This window comes from Lissotriton helveticus, chromosome 4_1 (genome assembly GCF_964261635.1).
Source record: "Lissotriton helveticus chromosome 4_1, aLisHel1.1, whole genome shotgun sequence".
Classification (NCBI taxonomy): domain Eukaryota; kingdom Metazoa; phylum Chordata; class Amphibia; order Caudata; family Salamandridae; genus Lissotriton; species Lissotriton helveticus.
Genome location: NC_136063.1, coordinates 270,861,765 through 270,884,193, shown reverse-complemented (window position 1 = coordinate 270,884,193; position 22,429 = coordinate 270,861,765). Strand labels below are relative to the sequence as shown.

The 22,429-nt window shown below is 43.1% G+C and overlaps 2 protein-coding genes across 3 annotated transcripts in view; one reads left to right on the top strand and one right to left on the bottom strand.

Moving 5' to 3' along the window:
• Positions 1–10,792, bottom strand: part of CYRIB (CYFIP related Rac1 interactor B) — a 478,070-nt gene extending 467,278 nt beyond the window's left edge. For both annotated transcript variants that reach the window (XM_078686758.1, XM_078686763.1), the window contains exon 1: positions 10,562–10,792. The gene's annotated coding sequence lies outside the window, so the exon portion shown is untranslated. The remainder of the gene's footprint in view (positions 1–10,561) is intronic.
• A 6,077-nt stretch (positions 10,793–16,869) lies between these two features.
• LOC144826808 (uncharacterized) lies at positions 16,870–21,652 on the top strand. The gene is made up of 3 exons (XM_078685305.1): positions 16,870–17,508; positions 17,604–20,758; positions 21,321–21,652. The coding sequence occupies exons 1-2, from the start codon at positions 16,870–16,872 to the stop codon at positions 19,917–19,919; spliced, it is 2,955 nt and encodes a 984-aa protein (XP_078541431.1). The 3' UTR covers positions 19,920–20,758; positions 21,321–21,652.
• The last annotated feature ends 777 nt before the right edge of the window (positions 21,653–22,429 follow it).

Sequence of the window (22,429 nt, the reverse complement as noted above, 5' to 3'; positions counted from 1 at the left end):
CACTCGCCTCCATCGCGCGTCAACACAACCTTAACATCATCTCTTACGCCGACGACACCCAGCTAATCCTTTCCCTCACCAAAGACCCTAACACCGCCAAAACCAATCTTCACGAAGGCATGAATGAAGTAGCCGAATGGATGAAACATAGCCGCCTAAAACTCAACTCAGACAAAACGGAGGTGCTCATCCTAGGATCTTCCCCCTCTGCCTGGGACGACTCTTGGTGGCCTTCCGCTCTGGGCACAGCACCCACACCCACAGATCATGCACGTAACCTTGGCTTCATCCTAGACTCCTCTCTCTCGATGTCCAGACAAGTCAACGCAGTCTCATCCTCCTGCTTCAACGTACTTCGCATTCTCAAAAAGATCTTCCGTTGGATCCCCCTCGAGACAAGAAAGACTGTCACCCACGCTCTGATCACGAGTCGACTGGATTATGGTAACACACTATACGCCGGAATCACAGCAAAATTACAGAAAAAACACCAACGCATCCAAAACGCATCAGCGAGACTCATATTAGACATCCCTCGCCAAGATCACATCACCGGACACCTACAAGACCTCCACTGGCTTCCCGTCAACAAAAGAATTACATTCCGCCTTCTCACCCACGCACACAAGGCCCTCTACAATATAGGACCCGAATGCCTCAACACTCGACTGTCCTTCTACAAACCCACCCGCCAACTAAGGTCGTCCAATCAAGCCCTCGCCGCTGTCCCGCGCATCTGAAAATCCACCATGGGTGGCAGATCCTTCTCCTTCCTTGCTGTCAAGACCTGGAACTCACTCCCCACTCACCTCCGCCTTACTCAAAACCACATATGCTTCAGAAAAGAACTTAAAACCTGGCTATTCGACAAATAATGAACCCCTTACCCAAGCGCCTTGAGACCCTCTGGGTGAGCAGTGCGCTATACAAATACCCGAACTTGAACTTGGAATCTCCTAGAGGGGTGGCCATTTTGTCACGCTAAAGATTGATCAAATTCAAATACCTACAAAGGGCTTACTGTACTCAGTGTAGGCTTTGGAGGGCTGGGTTGATAGCATCCCCTGTGTGCCTGCGCTGCCACACACTGTATGGACATGTACAGCATTGGATAGGTTCTGGAGGGGTGTGATTGCCTGCCTTGCTGCAGTACTGTGGTGGGAACTCCCTAGATCTCTCAGATTGTCCCTTCTTCATAATACAGATGGGATAGATGGCACTAGATATAAGTGCCATCTTCTGTTTCTAGGGGATAGACTTCTGTATGAGGTTAGAGGTGTTCTATCGTTAGTTGCCCTGAGAAACATATGAAGATTTGGCAGCGATGAGCAGAATATCGAGGCGTTATCCTACAGCCTCTGTTGTGGATTGCCAATACTATAGATCTGGAAGTGGAGTGATATGGTTGAGATATGTTTTTCCCCTTGGACCTCCACGAGCCAGCTATGCCAAAGGCACACCTTCCTCTTTTTTATCACGTCAGGCCCTCCATTCATACACGGATGATTACTGTCTGTGTTGTAAGGGACCACTGTTCCTTTCTAATTATCAGTTGACATGTGTGGCACATTCTCTGATATGTAATTTGGGTGTTTCGGGTGCTGCCCGGGACAACATCGGAGAGTCTCAGACAAGCTACCTCGCAGTGTGTTGTTTTGTTTTGTCTCTATTACTAATCTACAATGCCATTCCAATGTATGTGATAATGAGTATGCATGGTGTTTCGAGCCATATAGCGGCAAGAAACTCAAAATCTGTTGTGGAAAAATAACCTTGCTTGCAATATTAGGACATTTAAATAATCATGTTTCTGTTCAAAACGGGTACTATAGACAATATACATTAAAACTGATTCATGAAAAATAACTTGCTGTGCCTACATCAAATATGTACAGATTGAGTGTTCCCTGAGAATATATGCAATTTCATCCTTAACAGCAACAGACACACCCTGGACAGCAACCACCCTTTCTACGAATAAATATTGCATTAGGTGAAAAGTACAGCCTATTAAAGATGGCGGCTAGCAAGTGCACTAATCCATCAAAGTGAAAACACAGCAGGTCCATTTGATAAAGTAGGCTTTTAATACACTACTTTTTCTAAGCTGAGAGCTGATTTCTCTCGTTTTATTTTTTCATTAATGCACACCCATACAAAAAGCTTTTAAAAAACCAATAGATTACCCATTAAAGTTATAAACAAGCAAAGCGTTCCAGACGTGCATTAAGCGATTGTCATTTGCTATTTAGCTACAAATAGCGCTTGTTAACATTATTTCGACTGTTGTTTTAAAGAGCAGTGTCCCATAAATTTAGGTTGCAGTGCATGGTGCAAAGCAGTTGAATGGGCCTGCACCAACCTACCAATTACAGTCTCTGGGAACAGAGATCTTTCGTAGTTATCCATGACGTCGCTTTTAATAGCTCTTAAATTAGGTGATGAGAGGAAGTTACAGTGTAGGGCGGACTACACACAAAGCAGCTGCTGCTCTGCTGTAGGCAATTTAGTCTGAACCGGCTTTAGCCTGTAGGGGGCGGACTTTTCTACCTACCACGCAATAGGAGAGTTCGCCCAGATTCAGAATTAAAGATGATTATGTGCCGCAGACGCAGAATTGCAGTAGTGTTTTTATAGCTGGGACCCAAGGTAAGTCACAGCGCTTTACACATCTCAAGATGACAAAATGCTGTATTCCAACAATTGTAGGGAATGGATGGAAATCAGAGCAAATTTAAATAAGATATATTGCACAATGTGCACTACAAGATTACGTCATGGCTCACCTGTAGAATTATGTTTCAAAACATAGGTAATATAGACAACAGGTCACATTTAAAAATGAGGATTTATCCCGATCGTATGGCGAAGGGAAATACAGGTCCATAGTTTATGATAATTAGATTACTTGAATGTTAGGTAGATACAAACAGTATGTTCTGATGTACTATACGTGTCTGAAACTCGTTTAACCACTGTTTAAAGTCTGTATTGATAAAATTCAAAATAAGGATTTTACCTTCTCCACCCATCAGCTTGCCTGGATCTGAGAGGCTCAAAATTGCCCAGAGGTTCAAAAGGCCATGGGTGCAAGGAAACCTTTTTAGGCCTCACCTACGAGACAGTGCAAGCGGTCTGTTAATGAAAGGACCTATTGTCAGCCTACAGTGTGCTTAAAGCCCACCCACTGATTACCACAGGTTGACATTATTGTTATTATTTATTTAACTTTTAAGGCGCGCAGCTACCCACAAAGAGTTTCTCGGCGCCAAGGGACAGATTAAAAGAATGAATAGAGGACAAAAAGCAGATTATTGTCTCTCTTATTTGCTTGCTTTTTATTGGTCCGCTTGTGTGGGCTTTACTTCCTCTTCTTGTGTTTGACCCCCTTTCGACCACTGATGCACTTCTTGTGTCCTTCCACTGCTCACTTTTGAAGCACTACTTGTTTTCTTTTTGTTTCAACACTCCCTGAGAAATGCATGTTTTTTCAATGGAATCTTCCTTGTGTACTTCTCTCTCCCTCCACTGCAGTCAGTGAGGCTCTCTCTTGCCAGTGGCATCTCCCCTGCCCCTTTCACTGTTGTGCTAGCCCTCGTGTGCTCCTCCCTGCATTTCTCCCTCTCCTGTGTGCTGCCCCAACCGCTAAACATTCTCTCTAGCTCAAGTGCTTCTCTTCTCCCATTCTCAACGTTCCTCCCTCCCTCTCCCCTTCTCTCTCTATTGCTTCCTTCACCCCCACCTTCCATGCTGTTTCACACCTCCACTCTCTGTTGCTGCTGCCCCCATGTAGCTTCCTTGCCCACCGCGCCCGTGTTTTGCTTACCCCCATCAACACCTCCAAAAACAAAAAACGCTTTTGCACTCATTTTTTAATATTCTTTATTTACTAATCCATCTCGAATTGGCAAATAAAAATAAAGGAAGTGCTGTGTCAGTTTGTAGGCACATGCATGCGTAAACAACCAGGCAGTCGCATCATAGCATCTTTTTCTTTTTGGTTTTGGTTTACTCTTTAGCCGTGCTGCCCAGCGTGGCTCAGTTTTGCTAAAAACCATTGGCATACCAGCAGGTCCCAAATGCGACACTGTTGGCTTTATTAATGCTGCTCCAGTCAAGATGTTATCACGGCTCTCCTATGACTTTTATGAAAAGATTACTTGTCTTATTAGGCACAAGTGAGTGAACTGGTGCCTATACATTACATACATTGAATCAACAAAGGACAATAGAGATTGAGCTCCCCACAAAGGAACCCAGCGTCATTTAACATGAAACATCGATAATGGCCTAGCAAAGCTAGCTATAGGTTGAAGAATCCAGTATTATTCTATTATATTTTCATTTGGGGATTACGTAACCCATTGCAAACCACCCTATGGTGGTCTAGAGCGTTTAGTGAGCAAACACGGTTCAGTAAACTGTACTTAGTATGTACTGTGATGTACAACCGGTAATAGAGGTGAGTAGATTGAGGTGCAGGGATCTGTTGGAAACCTGAGGGTCAGAAGTGTGAATCCTAGCAGTGCTGGCTCTGCCCTTCGACCACCCAAGGCAGGTAACATGCATACCACTGAGATATATAAAAAAAAAAGGAAAAAAGGGCGCTGGCCATTACCAATTCATGATGAAGTGTGTGCATCACAAGCAATCAATGTAAAATTACTAATAACAGCTCATAGGAAAGAGAAACTTTGATAGTCAAGCGATGGGGAGATGCCTAGCGACTGCCAATAGACATTTTCATATACCATTCACGGATGCAGTTCTGAGTGCCACATTAGGGTTGGGTTCATCCTGCAGGTCCTTGTTACGAGACAATGAATTAGCTGGGAGCAGATGCGGATTTACGAGTTAGGCCAGGTATTTTACATTTTTTTTAAAACCTCTGGCCTTTCTCATACATGCCAATAGACCAGATTCTGGCTGAAGCCTTCGTATTTTTTTAAGCAGTAAGCGTTTTATTGTAGATGTCTCCCGACTAAAATTGCCTCTGTTTCAAAATAAGCCAATAGGAAAAATACATTCCCAAGATGTTTTTTATTTTCTTATTTATTTTTAACATCACCTACTTGCCAGTTTGAAAATGTTGGCACATATGCTTTCTGGTTATGACTTCCATATTCTAAAAACACCTAATTAACGTAAGAAACTTTTAAGCGCGAAATATGCAGGCTCAAGCCGACTCCATACAGACTGGCACTCAAAGATTTGTAAAGGATCCTTAAAGATCAGCGCCATATTTATGCTCACACATCAATCAGTTATTAATAAAGGCTGGAAGAACTCGCTGGCCTAGGAAGATAATGTAAAGGCAAGTAATCAATGCACTGACAAATATGCAGGCGTTTTGATGTTACACACCAATAATACGTACTGGCACCAAACTCCACCCACCCTTGCACCCATAAACAAGACTCGGCTCTTCTGCACAGTCACAGCCAGTAAAAAGAAACCCTTAGCAGAGCAAACACCACCTTAGGTGTCAATGGGATGATTAATGGGAGCCCACTGCTTCATGCATGGGGCAACATGCGACTGCCAGAAACGAATGACTTTGCCCCTAGATGAACATTCGTATTTTATGAAGGAAGCTTTATGCAAAGAAAGGGCTGTATTTATACTTTTTAATAGTGATACTCTGAGAATTAAGCATTGTATGTAAAAAGCAGAGTCACGAGAGGCATTCCCTACCTTGCCAAGGTGAGAATGCAACAGAGCAAGTTTCAGCATGTCCTCCTGGAAAGGTATGCGAGGGGAGTGTGCAGGTAATACCTGGCAGAAAGCAGCGAAAGCCAACACCTCCCTGCCTAAAACACTGCCCAAGGCGAGCTTCCAAGAAGCAGAATGGAGCCACTCTCTTTTAAAATCACTTTGTTTTTAACCAAGTGACTAAACAGATTTTAGCGGTACCCAGGCCTGCTCGAAAGTCCATAATTGCCGAGTGAACTTCCACCTTTTAAGGCCCCTTGCTAGAAGTCTAGTTTCTTCAAAAGTAAATAAAAAAAGAGCAAGTATTTAAATTTGAGGCCCCTTTCAACTTGACACGCAGGCCAACTATTCCTCCAGGCCACACATTCTGAGGGGCCATTGTTGGAGCTAAAGAAACTTGTCTAAACAGTACTTTGCAAGGTAAGTATTTTGTAAAGAATTCTGATAGCCTAAAAGCATTGCTGGAAATGAAAAACACAGCAGGCAGCTTAAAGGGAGATGAGTCAAGAGGCGGTATGCTACAGAGCATAGTCAAGAGCAGCAAAGAGGCTGTGTCACGCAGAGCAGAGTTGAGTTTACATTAAATTGCATTTATGTAGCAAATTGGGAGGGTGGCGAGGGGGAAGGGACAGGCAAATAAAGAAAGGGCAGTTCTTCATTTCTTTTCTATTTGGGAATGCTGTTTTGCGTTTACAAGAGCAATGTAGAGGTGTTTGCTGTTCTGATACACTCCTTTGAAGAGTGTTGTGTAGTAACTGTCCTCTCTCTATAGAGAGATATTTCAAAGGCATTTTTTTCGTTGAATGAACAATGTAATAGAATTCCTTGGTTAGAAACAATTAACATAACGTTCTTAATCATCATCAGTTATATGCACAGAGAATTGATGTTCCAATGAAGATAAAGCTATATAGTAAAGAGAACCACATAACTAAATAATGTAACTGAATGAGAAGACAGCAAATCGAAGAGGCGGGGCATACAGCAAGTGTTCACAACAGACCGTGCGCGCACACTCAGAGCCTGGTCAGAAGGGATAACTAGAGGTTACCTAGGGCATTAAGGCAGAGGGCATGTCAATGGAAGTCAACAGTGATCACCCCTTGAGACAACAGCATTACCTCTTCACCCGGAGTACTTATTCCGGTCCTTTCACCATGGCTATTCTCGTTCAAGATACAGGATTTACATATCTCTGCCCATTAAACAAAACTTAAAATCAACACACACACATGGTCCCTATCCTAGCCTTTGTAGCAACCAACAGGAGCTGCAAAAGAGCGGTTATCTTTCCGTATTCCTACCTTGGCTCATTTTGAATTTTGCTTTCATGATGTTTCTCTGTCCTGTACTGTCCATGCAGCCATGCTTTTGCCAGCACAGGTTACTGAAGTATTTAGGGCACAGACTGCGCAATTAAGGGTCCTGCTACAGCAATCCCTCTGAAGAAGTTAGGGCCACAGGTTCTGGATTGTTTGCGAAGTGCGGTTCTTTGGGTCCAATAGAGCAGGCCCTCTGCCACTCTCAAGGTATACATGCGCCAGTAATTGACATATCTTTTATGCCTTATGCTCCACCAGGGTAGTTCTGGCTGCTTCTGAAAATGCTATGGCCATGCTGTGGGACAGCTTCTTGTTGGGCCCAATCATTTTCCTCTAATGGAGTCAATTGAAGGCCATCTGCGTGTTAAGGGGATCAGAGGTTAAGTCAGTTAATTATTGGCTTCCCCGCAATTGAAAAGTCTTTTTTTACAGGGAATGGGCAGTTCATGATGACTTACTTTAGAATATTTGGTACATGAAGTTCCTGATAGCCAAGTTGCTCTTTTTGCCAGACATTTCTTCTTGGTAATGGCAAAGAAAAATTTCTGCCTCGCATTTCTGTTTGTTTCATCTTCGTTTTTCTCCGAAAGCTGGTCTTCCGGCCAAACCCAGGGCTTCTTCCTAAGGTTCCCTTTCCATTGCTCTCATGATTTGGTTCCACCTTTTTTTTCTCTTTTCCGTCTTCGGCTGAGGAGAAGTTACATTTCTGAGATGTTCACAGGACTCTATCTAAATAGGATGTCTTTTTACAGTACATCGATTAAGTCTTTGTCACCTGTAGTCTAGCAGGATATGGAAGGGTAGGGTTCCTTTCACTGCAAATTGGAGTCACTGGATTGGCTTGGCTTGTCCCTTATCATACCAGGCTTCTAGATCATTTCTTTGTCCTGTCTAGGGTCGATCCACTAGAGACGCCTGCCTCTTGGGAGGCCTTCAGGGAGCTTCCCAAAAAGACATTTGCATCCTACCACTAGGACATCAGTGCACATCTTCATGCACCGTTACAGGTTGCGAATGGCCATTGGCTCCCTATGGATTTTGGGTCTCAAACATTGTATGTATGTGTGTATTGGTATTCCTATAGCGTAAACCTAGCCGTGAAGCAACAGAGCACTATATATTATGGGACATGTAGGAAGGCAATCTACAAGATCATGTGCATTAAGTGGGGATTACACAAATACGTTTTACACACATTACATTTCACATTTTAGGCTAAAGGAAGATGAAGTGATGTGCAGACAATCTCACTATATTGAGTGTAGTGCTGATGCTGGAATTCAAACCAGGGCCCCAAGGTTCCAAAGGTGGCAGCTCAAGCCACTATACCACACCTCATCCCTGGGCCACTAGGGGTTTCTCTTTCTTAAAGTGTCATTTTTGACTCTCCTAATGTCAGGTGTTTTTTTTCTCGCAATGGCTAGGGTGCGGAATGCAGGTGACTAGGTAATGTCCCAATTGCATACCAGTAATCTTCATTACTCCACGTCTTAGATTTGAGCATCACAGTCCTGGCTATCTGCACTGCCGGCACGACTGGGGTGACCACAGGGTTTATGGGCAGTGCTTTCTATTTCAAGAAGCGCTCCACTGGTGTTCCCAATTTGTTCTTGTGTGGCGGGAAGAGCCTATGACAGGGTTCAATAGGGTTTATAGATTTTAAATTGTGATTTAGAATTAGGACCGATAAATCCTAAAGGTAAGTAACGGAGGCATTGATACAGTGTAAACCTTTCAGCCATGATCCAACTTCTCACTGTATGCTACAAATACACAACTGAGCATACACAGCAAAGCGCCATTCATTCAATAGATTATTCAAAGGTGAACTATTTGAAAAAACTGGGTTTTTCTTGCACATTTAGAAACAGGCTTGATTGCATGTACTGCCCTATAACATTTTTGAAAATGTAATATTTATCAGAGCAAACACTGTTTCTGCACTTATGTTGGGGGTAAAGAAAGTAGAGTTCCCTAGACTTTTTTTCTTAAACATTATTTAGCATGTTCGACTTTTTGAAACTTTTGAAAATGGGAAGTGTCTTCACCCCCATTTTGGACCATGCTAAACCAGGCACATCCAAAGGGTTCCCACTTTGCTCTTCTAACTAATACTGCGAGTTAAACCTCAAGAGTGAACATTAGAAGATATCCGCTGTGCATTTGCAGGATCTTCTTTTCAGTGGTTGCATTATTTACCCTATGTATTCTCTCATGATCAGAAGTTGCTGCTTCCTTCGAGAGCAGCTTAAAACTTTTGATATTTCCCTATATATACATCTAGCCATTATTTTACGCTTCCAACCCGCGGGCTGATTAGCTGTTCTTACTGGAGGAGTGGTCTACTTGTAGCCTAGAAGCGCACAGACTGTTCGCCTGATTCTAGCCCCCACCAAAGTACCCATTATGGCACTATCTCACATGGAAATAATGTTGTTTCTATAGTTTTGTATCCTTAGATTTCATGCCAAAAAGTATCCTCCATCTTCCAATAACCCTGTATAAAAATTCACCTTGACTTAAAACCTACAATTGTCCTCTCTCTGTTTCTTGCAAATCCCCCTCTCCTTATTTTACATCCTCTGCATGCCTTCTCACCCAGGCACAGCCTAGCCTGTTTGCCTTCATCTTTATTCTTGTAAATCTACAAATTGTCATTGTTTCCTTAGAAACAAACAAAAAATCCCAACTTATCTCTTGAAAGCCATACCTGCTCTATCGCATCTATTAACCCCGCCAATCATCTGCATGCACTCACATGCCTCCCCCACTGATGATCACACCACCCTCCTATTAATATAATCCACCACAAAGAAACTGGAGTAAATGGCAGGGAATACTTTTCTTGAGAACAAAAGACGAACCTCAATAACGAACAACCACTGGATTAACCACTATGAGTTCCGGAGCAGCATGCTGGTTAATGTAAAGCGATTTCACATCTCATCAGAATCAGAAGTAGCTATATAAATTAAATTACAATAAAATCAACGCAATTCTGCTTTATTTTGTTAGTGTCATCACATGCGGGTGAAATTGAAATGCTAGCGTTGTTCTCTTTAGATAAATTACTTAATGCATGCATTAGTTTAAGCTTTTGACAGCTAGATTACTACAATGTAAACTGGTTATGTAACAGAAAGGAAATGGTTGATTAATTCATTTAAAGGTGGTGGAGGGAAGGCAGTCAGTGGATTTGTATGACCTGCAAATGTTTAGTTGGAGCCCACTCGGGCTTAGTGAGGGGTAAGGAAATGTTCTGTATTGAGGTAGAATGTATCTTGGGATAGAAAGGCCTTCTGATTAGCACTGGGCAGTAAAACGGTGTTGCAGGCAGGAAAGTAGCTGGTGGCAGGACAGACGTTTGATAAAAGGATGCCATTTAGTTCCTTCAGGAAGATAAAAAGGCGTTGGATCGAAATACTGGTGAATGCGATGTAGAGATAGGAAGGATTTCAGATTAGCAGAGTGGTAAATGAACTGATTCTACCCGTATTACTGGGATCAGAAACTATTCCGCCACTTACTTGAATCACGTGTGATCTTGGGCACCTCTCGTGTGAATCCCACTGCATGCCACGGACATCAATCTCTCAATCAGACACTGGGAACGCGTCTCCACAGTGCACCGGTAGGCACAACAGGCACATGATCAGGATTACATTACCAGAAGCTTTGAACAACTCCAAACAAAAAGCATTATAGCAAAAGCAGGTCAGTTTCATTACTGAACTGAACTGAGCCTCCGCGGAAGAGCCAAGCAGCATTTCCCAGCATACATTTCGAGAACATTGCAGCCACGTGCCTGGCCTCAATTAACCCCAGCTTGTTTTATACAATGCCTGCCATCCCGTGACAGGCAGAAGTCAGGTTCACACCATTCTGCTCGCTTTTATTTAGCTACTCTGGTTTCAATTTGTTCTACCTGACAGGCAATAAGTGAGAAGTGACGAGACACTATTCCCTTTGGGGACCTGATCACTAAACATATAAAGGCTTCGCGCCTCTAGCTTGTATATTCTCCACGTGTTAATGAACATATTCCTCAAAAAGTGTTTTATTTTGCGGAAGTTCAGTGAATGCTTGTTTGCCTGCTGCATTAAACATCAATTCATGATAGCTGTATACTTTATTAAGTACAATAAAAGAAAATGTGAAAAATGCAGCTTAGCAGCTGTGTAACTCCAAGTTCCAGTTTTTGAGAACCAACCTTGGTCCCCGTTTTTAGGTCTCGCTGAGTCAGCGCGCATGCGATGCTCGGAGAGACATTCAGTAGCGGCTTTGGGAAGTGCTCCCAATGCGGCGACCAGCTTGCTAGAACGCGCACAAGCACGCGCGCTTGCGCACGCATCTCTTGCGTGTTTTAGCACGTCATCGCGATGATTTTCGCTTTCACAGAGTTCGTGATCGCGATGACTTTCGTGGCCAATGCTTGTTTCTTGGTGGGGTGCTGCTGAGAGGGCAGGCGGTGGAGTGAGGTTATTTTACCAGGACCATCTTGACAGAGAGGAATCACAGATATTCAATGTTCAAACCCTACAGGTTACATGGAAAAACCTTCACCTGTGAGCTAAGGAATGCAACACATCAGCGAAATAAACAGGGACAGACTTTTTAAATTGGAAGCCCAGGATAAGTAGGCAGTTAATTTCCAGACAATCATATCAAATGCAAACTACTCCTAAACCATCAAAGATATGTGGAAGCTTTCCCATCACATTCGAGCATCAATGCTTCTGAAACCAGGTCTCTCGCAGACTAGAGGCAGGTGCATTTGGAAGGGATCGAAAAAGATTACAAAGGGCATCCCTCTCGCTTGTGCGCTGTCTCAGTTGAGAATCCACGAACTGAATGGGTATGGAAAAACTGCATGGTCATCTCCATGAGTGGGCATGAAGCTCTGCAGCCGCCCGGCGTTAATTTTACTCAAAGTGTGTGGGAATCTCATCTCTTATTTCATATTCACAAAACAAGCCTATTTGAATATATAATGCATTCGCCGCCACTGGAACTGTCTTGATGAAATAAAGCCTTTCCGACCAGTTCCCCTCTGGACGTCTGCTTCTTTTTCGAGGGAGAGTTTGCTGATATTTTCTGCCTGTGCCAGCCGCGCAGTACAGAAGCCCCCACCACGCAATTGGGTCCAGACTAAAACTGGTACGCTTCACGGCATATTGTTATTTCCAGGGATGGAATGTGTCTGGTACCTGCCTCTCCAACAGGGTGACCCGAGTGGTTGAGATATTTTACCTCTGTCTGTGGCAATTTGCTCTGTGCATCAAGCCCCTGCTCATTGTTCTCCCTGTGCGAGGGGCTGTGACGGTACAAGGGGACCCAAGGAGAGGCTTCGTGAATTCAGGACAATGGTCGTGTGTCATCGTAACCTGCTTCATTGGATCCGCAGTTGTGATTTTAACATTTGCACTCCCCCCATTTCACCGACCCTAGCTGCTTCTGTCATTGAGCATGCTGGGAGTTGCAGTCCGGAGAATTGTAACGCACTGCAATAGGTGAGCAGGATTGCTTGGGGGAGGAGCGGACCCACGTCATCTACCAAGTAGGCAGCAAGGCAATTACTTACCGTGATGTACTTCTCTGGTGTTGGGCGCTGAAGAAGGCGAAATGCTGAAATGCATTCGACGCCACTGGAACTGTTTTGATTAAATAAAGCCTTTACGACCAGTTCCCCTCTGGGCTTCTGCTTCTTTTTCGGAGGGAGAGTTTGCTGATATTTTCTGCCTGTGCCAGCCGCGCAGTACAGAAGCCCCTGCCATGCAATTGGGTCCGGTCTAAAACTGGCACGCTTCACGGCATATTGTTATTTCCAGGGATGGAATGTGTCCGGTACCCACCTCTCCAACAGGGTGACCCGAGTGGTTGAGGTATTTTACCTCTGTCTGTGGCAATTTGCTCTGCGCATCTAGCTCTGCTTAATGTTCTCCCTGTGCGAGGGGCTGTGACGGTACGAGGGGACCAAGGAGAGGCTTCGTGAATTCAGGACAATGGTCGTGTGTCATCGTATCCTGCTTCATTGGATCCGCAGTTGTGATTTTAACATTTGCACTCCCCCCATTTCACCGACTCTAGCTGCTTCTGTCATTGAGCATCCTGGGAGTTGCAGTCCGGAGAATTGGAACGCACTGCAACAGGTGAGCAGGATTGCTTGGGGGAGGAGCGGACCCACGTCATCTACTAAGGAGGCAGCAAGGCAATTACTTACCGTGATGTACTTCTCTGGTGTTGGGCGCTGAGGAAGGCGAAACGCCGAAATGCATTCGTCGCCACTGGAACTGTCTTGATGGAAAAAAAACAACTTTCCGACCAGTTCCCCTCTGGGATTCTGCTTCTTTTTCGGAGGGAGAGTTTGCTGATAATATATATATATATATATATATATATATATATATATATATATGAGGACTAGAGGGAGCCCAGACACTTTAATTTAGGAGGATGTTTCCTGCCACTACATGCCCCCCCTTCACTTGGAACTGCAGCGCTCTTTGAGCATTTTCGTGTCAACGCACTTACCAAGACACTGGATTCTGGGAGTTGTGGTCTCACATTTGATCACACCTGCCACAGTTGAACAGGATCAGCTGCCGTCCCGCCAATGGGAGCACCGCATCATCAAAAGAAGGAGGGAGACGGAACCACTCATTTGCAGAGGTGTCTGAGGCAGGCCGTTCAGGCCGAAATGCATTACGCTGAACGCTGCGCATTTAAGTGAATAAAAGGCTCCCAACACAAACCTCTCCGTGTCCTTGGGTCATTCTTAAGTGAGTGGTCTTTCCTGCATATATATATATATATATATATATATATATATATATATGACCAAGAGCATAAACGCAACAGGGATCTGTTGAAGTATTTTTGTCTGGATTCAGTCCCTGCCCATGTAAGAGGAGGTGACAGGTTACACAAACTAAGACGACTAGAGTTGCGTTACATTATCGATCTACAAAGTAAGATACCAACAGGGTTGAATGTACACGAGGACTTGGCAGTTCATTTGATTTGAAATAAGCATAAATTGGGCTCATTTGTATAGTGGTAAATATTGCTTGGTTGTCCTGTAATTGCTCCAATCTGTTTATACGTGCTAATAATGCATTGCCTTAGAGATGCGCTTTTCAACACGTTATTTTATTTACATTTAGAATTGTGTATAGCCCATCTTGGGCGTGATTTCACTGAATGAGAATGGGGGTGTTATGAACATCGTACGTATGCAGCCCATCTGCGGGCATTATGTCAATGGCAGATAATGAGTGATGAATTTTGACTCTTTAAATGCTTTAATTTTGATTTATTTGCATATACGTAGCTATGTACTGCTGGTAATAGAGAGCGGAAAGCAACATTGAATTGACTCTACCCATTCAAAGATGGCGACCATGATTATTATTTTTGTGGTCCTATCTCTGTGTCTAAGAAAACATCACGTGTTGAGTGTAAAGCATTTGAGACCCTGCGCGGCAATGTTACTCTGAACACTGACGAAGGCCGAGTGCCGAAAGCGCGTTTTGATTAATAAAACCTAAACTGTGAACTAACCCCGGAGTGCTGCTACCTAATTCCCAGAATTGCGGGGAGGGACTGCTGAGCGGATATTATGGTCGGGTGCACCCCCGACGAGCAGGCACCAGCCTGGGAGTGCGTCTGGCAGGTGCAAGTGGAGCTTTGATATATATATATATATATATATATATATATATATATATATATATATATATATATATATATATATATATATATATATCTCTCTATATATATATATATATATATATATATATATATATATATATATAGAGAGAGATATATCTATATATATAGATATATAACATACACAACCTAGCTTTTCGGCAGCAATGACTCACAAAGCAGGTATTAAAGATCAGAGGTAAGTTTTGACTACAGAACGCATTCTGATGATGGGTGCATCTGAGAAAGGGAGTCTATAAAATCCAACACATTGCACTGTGGTCTCTCGACGCCTGCCTTGTGTCAAGGAAGCTTGCTTTCCTGTCGCCAGTGCTATCTATTCACAATGCGACGTAGAAAACATTCACTGCTACTGCCGTGTCTGCTCGAGGTCGGACAGCGCGCATCCCATTCCCGCACACTCCCGGCTGCGTATGTACAATAGTGGAAGCAAAGGATTTTTGAGATGCTCTATTTGCAAAGCATGTAAACATGGCATTAGCAAAACAGAGGTTATTACTCCTCTTTCACCCTTTCCTATTAAAATCAAACAGAAATTAAACTGCAAATCTGAGTTTGTAGTTTACGTCCTGGAATGCCCATGCGGGTTGAGGTATGTGGGAAGTACTCGACCGCAAGTGCACAAGCGAATACTACAGCATCTGCGAGCTATCACCCAAGCAGATGTGACATATCCTGTAGCCAGGCATTTTGAAAGCAAACATGGAAAGGATGCATCCTTATTGAAGTACTTTGCGATAGATTGTGTTCCTCCCCAAAGGAGAGGTGGTGATAGGGAGTCTCTTTTGCGCAAATTGGAAACTCGCTACATAATATTACTTGATACCAAGGCACCGCAAGGTCTCAATATTGGGGAGGACTGCCACACTTATCTCTAAATACTAGTTTTAACCTTATGTTATTCAGATTGTTAAATGCATCTCTACCTTTGTCCACAATATGTATTCTTGTAATGAAGTTTGAACCCTTTTAATGACAATGTGACTCATGAATTTCCATTTAATTGTTAAACATGTCCCTGAAACTCTCCATGATCATTTTAAATTCACTAATTATTCAATATTTTTATCACAATTTTGGGAGCACTTTTTGCCATCACTATGTTTGCATTAGTAGCGATTTTTGCACATGTATAGTACCTACAACTGGCCTTCAAAGTAACCAGCCCACTTGGGCATCATTGTACAACATTAGGAGTTCATGACAACGGAACTTTAATTTATAGTATATTTTGTACAGAGTTTGGTGATTTTAATGGTTATATTTTATCTGTATATAACTATTTAATTGGCTTTTAACTTTTATACTATTTTAAAAGTTAGATATAGCCGTTGCCATGTTGACTCTTGTAAATATATGCCTAGTTTTTGTAGACGGTACTTTCTGGTCAATGATATCTGTATATACCAACCAGTTTTTATGACTATTGCCTTGGAAACGTGTGCAATTCGGACATTTATGTTGAAATGTAAAAGTTGTAACAACATGGAAACATCAATAGTATTTTTTCTGTTTCCATTGCATGTGATGGCACTTTGCACTTTAAAAAGGGTGATCAGCCCTCTTGACGCTTGTCATGTGATCAAGGCTATCTCTAGCCGAAACGCGTCATGGCGGACTGGTGCTGGGCTAACATTCAATAAAGAACATTTGCACCATTTCTGGGTCTCGCTGTTCCTGTTTGCTGATCGGCTGTGATTGTTGTTGCTGATTATTTCAACGCGGGAACGCCACGTACCTCGTATCTCAGCTGGGAGAGCTTCCCTGGCTTGTGCGAGACCCCTCCACGTTCTGGGCTAACTTCGGCAAGAAGCTACATTCCTTCTGGAAATTTGCAAAAACTCCGTGTTAGGAGACGCCGACACGCCCCAGGGACCGGCGGATCTGTCTGTGAGTCGCTTCCGTGGAAAGACCGGAAGTAGTTCAGGGACTGCTGACTGGCGGTTGTCGGTCGCGGTTTCCTGAGCTCATCGATCGAGTACCGAGAGCGGCTGCTGTTTCGGACCGGGATATCCCCTGTGTGGAGTTCAGAATTTGTTTCGTGCTGCATTGCCGGTAGGAACTTTTCTGTGTGTGCCTGACTGTAATTTTGCCCATTGTTTGCACCATGTCCGCGGACACGTTGAGAGGGCGCATGGAGATGTCTAAGGGAATGTTTTCGGACCCCCCGGCCGGGGAGTCCACAACGAGTCCCATTTTAAATGCTGCACCAGAGCAACGTTCAGAAATTAAAGAACTTTTCAAACGTTTGGAGAAATGCAGCAAAGGCGAACAAGCCAAGTGGTGGGAGTTTACTTCGCTGTCGGGCTATCTGGAGGTGGGGCGGGTGCCAAGGGGTTTGCGCACTGTATTAGCCCCCTCCTATGAGGATCCCGACCCTCAGATGCTAGCTGACTGGGCGCAATGTAATTTCGAAAACTCCAAGCGTCTAATGGGCATTCTCGTTCAATATGCTGAAAGCGACAGAGCCAAACTGCTTGAGAAAATCGATTCAATCAATGCAGAAATTGATAAAATACCTCCCTCTGCAGAAATATCTAAACTCAGAGACGATATGAATACAAGGCTCAAACGCGAGGAAGACATCATAATGAAACGAAAGGCATACAAGTTCCAGCGTGACAGACTGGATTATGAGAATGGGAAGATTTTTACGTTCGCTAAAAAGTACGACAAAATCAAACAGCGGCAAGCTACTAATAACTCTAACACTTCCAATACCACTGCCACCATCAATGCTAATACTGTATCAACTTCCAGTACAAGACCAATTGATTTATCTTCAGCATCAGCTTCAGGGGACAGTTCGCAATATGAAAGTGAATCAGAAACTGAGACTAGGCGACAACAAATGGTGGGGTTTCGCAAACTTACTCCGGCTCAGGAGATGGCAATTGTACAGCAGGATCGAAAGGCAAGTCTACGCTCTGCAGCACAGGCTGCCGCCGACAACGCAACAACAAGCAACGCGCAGAGAGGCGCAAATGTAACAAACGTCGTAAAACCAGATGCCAGGCCAAAGAAACAGCGCTTCAGAAAGCAGTGGAATTAACCACGATCAATGCAGTCTCCTCAGCAACTACGGCAGAGCAAGGTGATGTTGACACCAAGGCAGTTATTAACTTATCGGACATAGTTCTCACTACTAAGGAAACCTCCATACTATCGTTGGGTTTGTCTTACAGTCCTAAAGGCAATTTTGATTACGCCACAACTAAAGTCGATATATTTAAGTTTGTGCGTAAACTCAAACTCCGCAAATATTTTGCTGCCCGTGTTGGACCAGACCACAATTCCTCACACTCAATGCCAGTAACTGCTCCTATACTGAGTGTACCAAGTGATGCTGGTGATACTATCATAACAGGAGCAGCACTCACACAGGAATTTTATGAGCTCCAACAAGAGGAACTATGTCCCATTACAGAGAGTCAAACTGCACTTGGGGGTGAACCCTTACCCAATGCCTGTCCAACCCACTTCAAAACAAAATCCAAGTTCTGTCCCCTGATGCTAAAAGACAATGTTGATATCTTCCATGATCGTGTTACCTCACAATTAAAGGAGTTACAGATCAGAACAGCTAATTCTATCAAACGCCACACCTATAGAGACAGAGAATACCATACTTTAATTAAAAAGTTGAGAGACAATAAGAACTTGGTGATCAGACAATCAGACAAAGGGGGTAACGTGGTCTTATGGCCGCGGAAAATGTACTTGGAGGAAGCCCACAAACAACTCAATGACAGGGATTGTTATAGACGTATCTCTTTGCAGGAAGCTATGCAAACAAGAAATGCAATCTATTTGAAGTTGTCTGCTTGGAGAAGCAAGGGCTTGATTTCGATGGATGAATACAAATTTCTCAAAAAGGATTACCCGGTGATGCCGGTCATCTATTTCATCCCGAAAGTACACAAGAATCTGGTACAACCCCCTGGCAGGCCCATTATATCTGCTTGCAATAGCCTGTTAGAGAACATGAGCAGGTACATTGATTTTTTCTTACAGGATTTTGTGAGAGGCCTACCGTCTTTTATCCTGGACACCAGTGATTTTTTGAGAAAACTACAAGATTTTGTATGGAGCCCTAACTATGTTCTGGTATCCATGGATGTGACTTCATTGTATACCAGTATTATCCACACTGATTGTTTGAAGGCCACACAACATTTTCTTGACAAAAGAGACATTGGATTTCAGGAACATTCAAAAATGTTATTTGATATGATCACGATTTGCCTTGAGAACAATATCTTTTTGTTCGCTAACCAACTTTTTTTGCAGACCCGGGGAGTGGCAATGGGGGCCTGCTTTTCTCCCAGTTACGCCTGTCTCCATATGGGGTACTGGGAGGAGCAGGTCCTGATGAAACAACATGCTGATACCATGACTGCCAAGGTCAAACTATGGTTAAGATATATAGACGACCTATTATTTGTATGGGATGGCACTGAGGATGAGGTTGTTAAGTTTATAGAGACATTAAATGTTAATAACTCTAACATCCATTTTACTAGTACCCATAGCAAATCGTCTATTGTCTTCTTAGATGTGGAGGTCTTTGTCCATGCAGGGAAACTTCAGACTAGACTACATCGTAAACCTACAGCAGGGAACACATTGCTGCATGCAGATAGTCAGCATCCAGCGCATCTGATTCGTAGCATCCCCTATGGGGAGATGCTTCGAATTCGGAGAATATGTAGCAATGATTATGATTGCCGGCTGGCACAATCCCTCTGCAAGGCACGATTCATGGAACGAGGCTACAGAGTAGAAACTATAGATAATGCTATCATGAGAGCCAATAAGATCGATAGAATTACACTCCTGGGCTCAGGTAGTGTTCGACCTAAGATTCCAACAGATAAGGTGGGTGAGGAGACCAGACTAATTATGACGTACAATAACCAACATAAGAGTATTCATAAAATAGTCAAGGACAATTGGTTCCTAGTCTCCAGTGATCCAATTATTGGTTCCCAGATGTGCAAACAACCTAGCATTACATATCGTAAAGCCCGGGCCATGCAGGATAGTCTTGTGTCTAGTAGCCCCGAGGTAGCTCCAGGTTCATGGCTTAGTGGAAGCAAAGGATTTTTGAGATGCTCTATTTGCAAAGCATGTAAACATGGCATTAGCAAAACATAGGTTATTACTCCTCTTTCACCCTTTCCTATTAAAATCAAACAGAAATTAAACTGCAAATCAGAGTTTGTAGTTTACGTCCTGGAATGCCCATGCGGGTTGAGGTATGTGGGAAGTACTCGACCGCAAGTGCACAAGCGAATACTACAGCATCTGCGAGCTATCACCCACGCAGATGTGACATATCCTGTAGCCAGGCATTTTGAATGCAAACATGGAAAGGATGCATCCTTATTGAAGTACTTTGCGATAGATTGTGTTCCTCCCCAAAGGAGAGGTGGTGATAGGGAGTCTCTTTTGCGCAAATTGGAAACTCGCTACATAATATTACTTGATACCAAGGCACCGCAAGGTCTCAATATTGGGGAGGACTGCCACACTTATCTCTAAATACTAGTTTTAACCTTATGTTATTCAGATTGTTAAATGCATCTCTACCTTTGTCCACAATATGTATTCTTGTAATGAAGTTTGAACCCTTTTAATGACAATGTGACTCATGAATTTCCATTTAATTGTTAAACATGTCCCTGAAACTCTCCATGACCATTTTAAATTCACTAAATATTCAATATTTTTATCACAATTTTGGGAGCACTTTTTGCCATCACTATGTTTGCATTAGTAGCGATTTTTGCACATGTATAGTACCTACAACTGGCCTTCAAAGTAACCAGCCCACTTGGGCATCATTGTACAACATTAGGAGTTCATGACAACGGAACTTTAATTTATAGTATATTTTGTACAGAGTTTGGTGATTTTAATGGTTATATTTTATCTGTATATAACTATTTAATTGGCTTTTAACTTTTATACTATTTTAAAAGTTAGATATAGCCGTTGCCATACACAGCTAAGCTCTCGCAACTACAATAAGGTATCACATAAACAGTACAATGACTGATGAGTATCAAAGAAACAGAAGCAGATTCTTTAGTGTGTTCTTAGTCACAGCAAGAAGATGGTTTATTCTCTCCAGACTTGAGGAATGTCATACAAAGCCGACACGTGTTTCGTCGTGTACAGTTGAGTCAACACGACTCTTCAGGGCTTAGGGCTCAGCTCAATCTTATTAATCGAAAATAAGTCTGGACTTTATGTTCATGTTCTAAATAGGTAGATAGGAGAGAGACACTAGTTTCTCCGTTAGTGACTAATTAGGAAGGGTATATTCAAAAGAGTCACGTAAAAAACACTTTTTTCTTTGTGTTCTGCCTTATTGGTTAGGAGAAAATCTTCGAGTGTAAGCACTCTGAATACTGGTGTGTATCAGGTGGTAGCCGGGAGGGGATCCATCCATAGAAAGGCTCGCAAGAAACGGGTGCGTTTCCTATGTGGCGGTGCGCCGTGGTAAGGTATCCCTCCTCCTGTAGTTCCCGGTCGTCGTCTCTCGGGTACGAGCCGTTGCCATGTTGACTCTTGTAAATATATGCCTAGTTTTTGTAGACGGTACTTTCTGGTCAATGATATCTGTATATACCAACCAGTTTTTATGACTATTGCCTTGGAAACGTGTGCAATTCGGACATTTATGTCGAAATGTAAAAGTTGTAACAACATGGAAACATCAATAGTATTTTTTCTGTTTCCATTGCATGTGATGGCACTTTGCACTTTAAAAAGGGTGATCAGCCCTCTTGACGCTTGTCATGTGATAAAGGCTATCTCTAGCCGAAACGCGTCATGGCGGACTGGTGCTGGGCTAACATTCAATAAAGAACATTTGCACCATTTCTGGGTCTCGCTGTTCCTGTTTGCTGATCGGCTGTGATTGTTGTTGCTGATTATTTCAACGCGGGAACGCCACGTACCTCATATATATATATATATATATATATATATATATATATATATATATATATATATCTCTATATATATAGAGAGAGATATATCTATATATATAGATATATAACACACACAACCTAGCTTTTCGGCAGCAATGACTCACAAAGCAGGTATTAAAGATCAGAGGTAAGTTTTGACTACAGAACGCATTCTGATGATGGGTGCATCTGAGAAAGGGAGTCTATAAAATCCAACACATTGCACTGTGGTCTCTCGACGCCTGCCTTGTGTCAAGGAAGCTTGCTTTCCTGTCGCCAGTGCTATCTATTCACAATGCGACGTAGAAAACATTCACTGCTACTGCCGTGTCTGCTCGAGGTCGGACAGCGCGCATCCCATTCCCGCACACTCCCGGCTGCGTATGTACAATAATCTTGCTGAAAAACAATGGGAGAGATAGGGAAGTGCAGGAACACTCTCTTGATCCCCAGTTATATATCAATAAACAACAAAAGAGAGGTTAATGTCTCTTATAAGCCACTTGGATGGAGCCACCAGATTTAATACAATCGCACCCTATTTGGGTTTGAAGGAAAGCCCTCACACACTGACCTAGTCAATGTCATGCTTCATCATCGGGCCCCACCGAAGAGACCTAGTGCCTCTTCGGTGTGCTGCGACGCCAGAAGACTGCGGAGCTGGTATTGTGTAACGGGAGTGTTGTG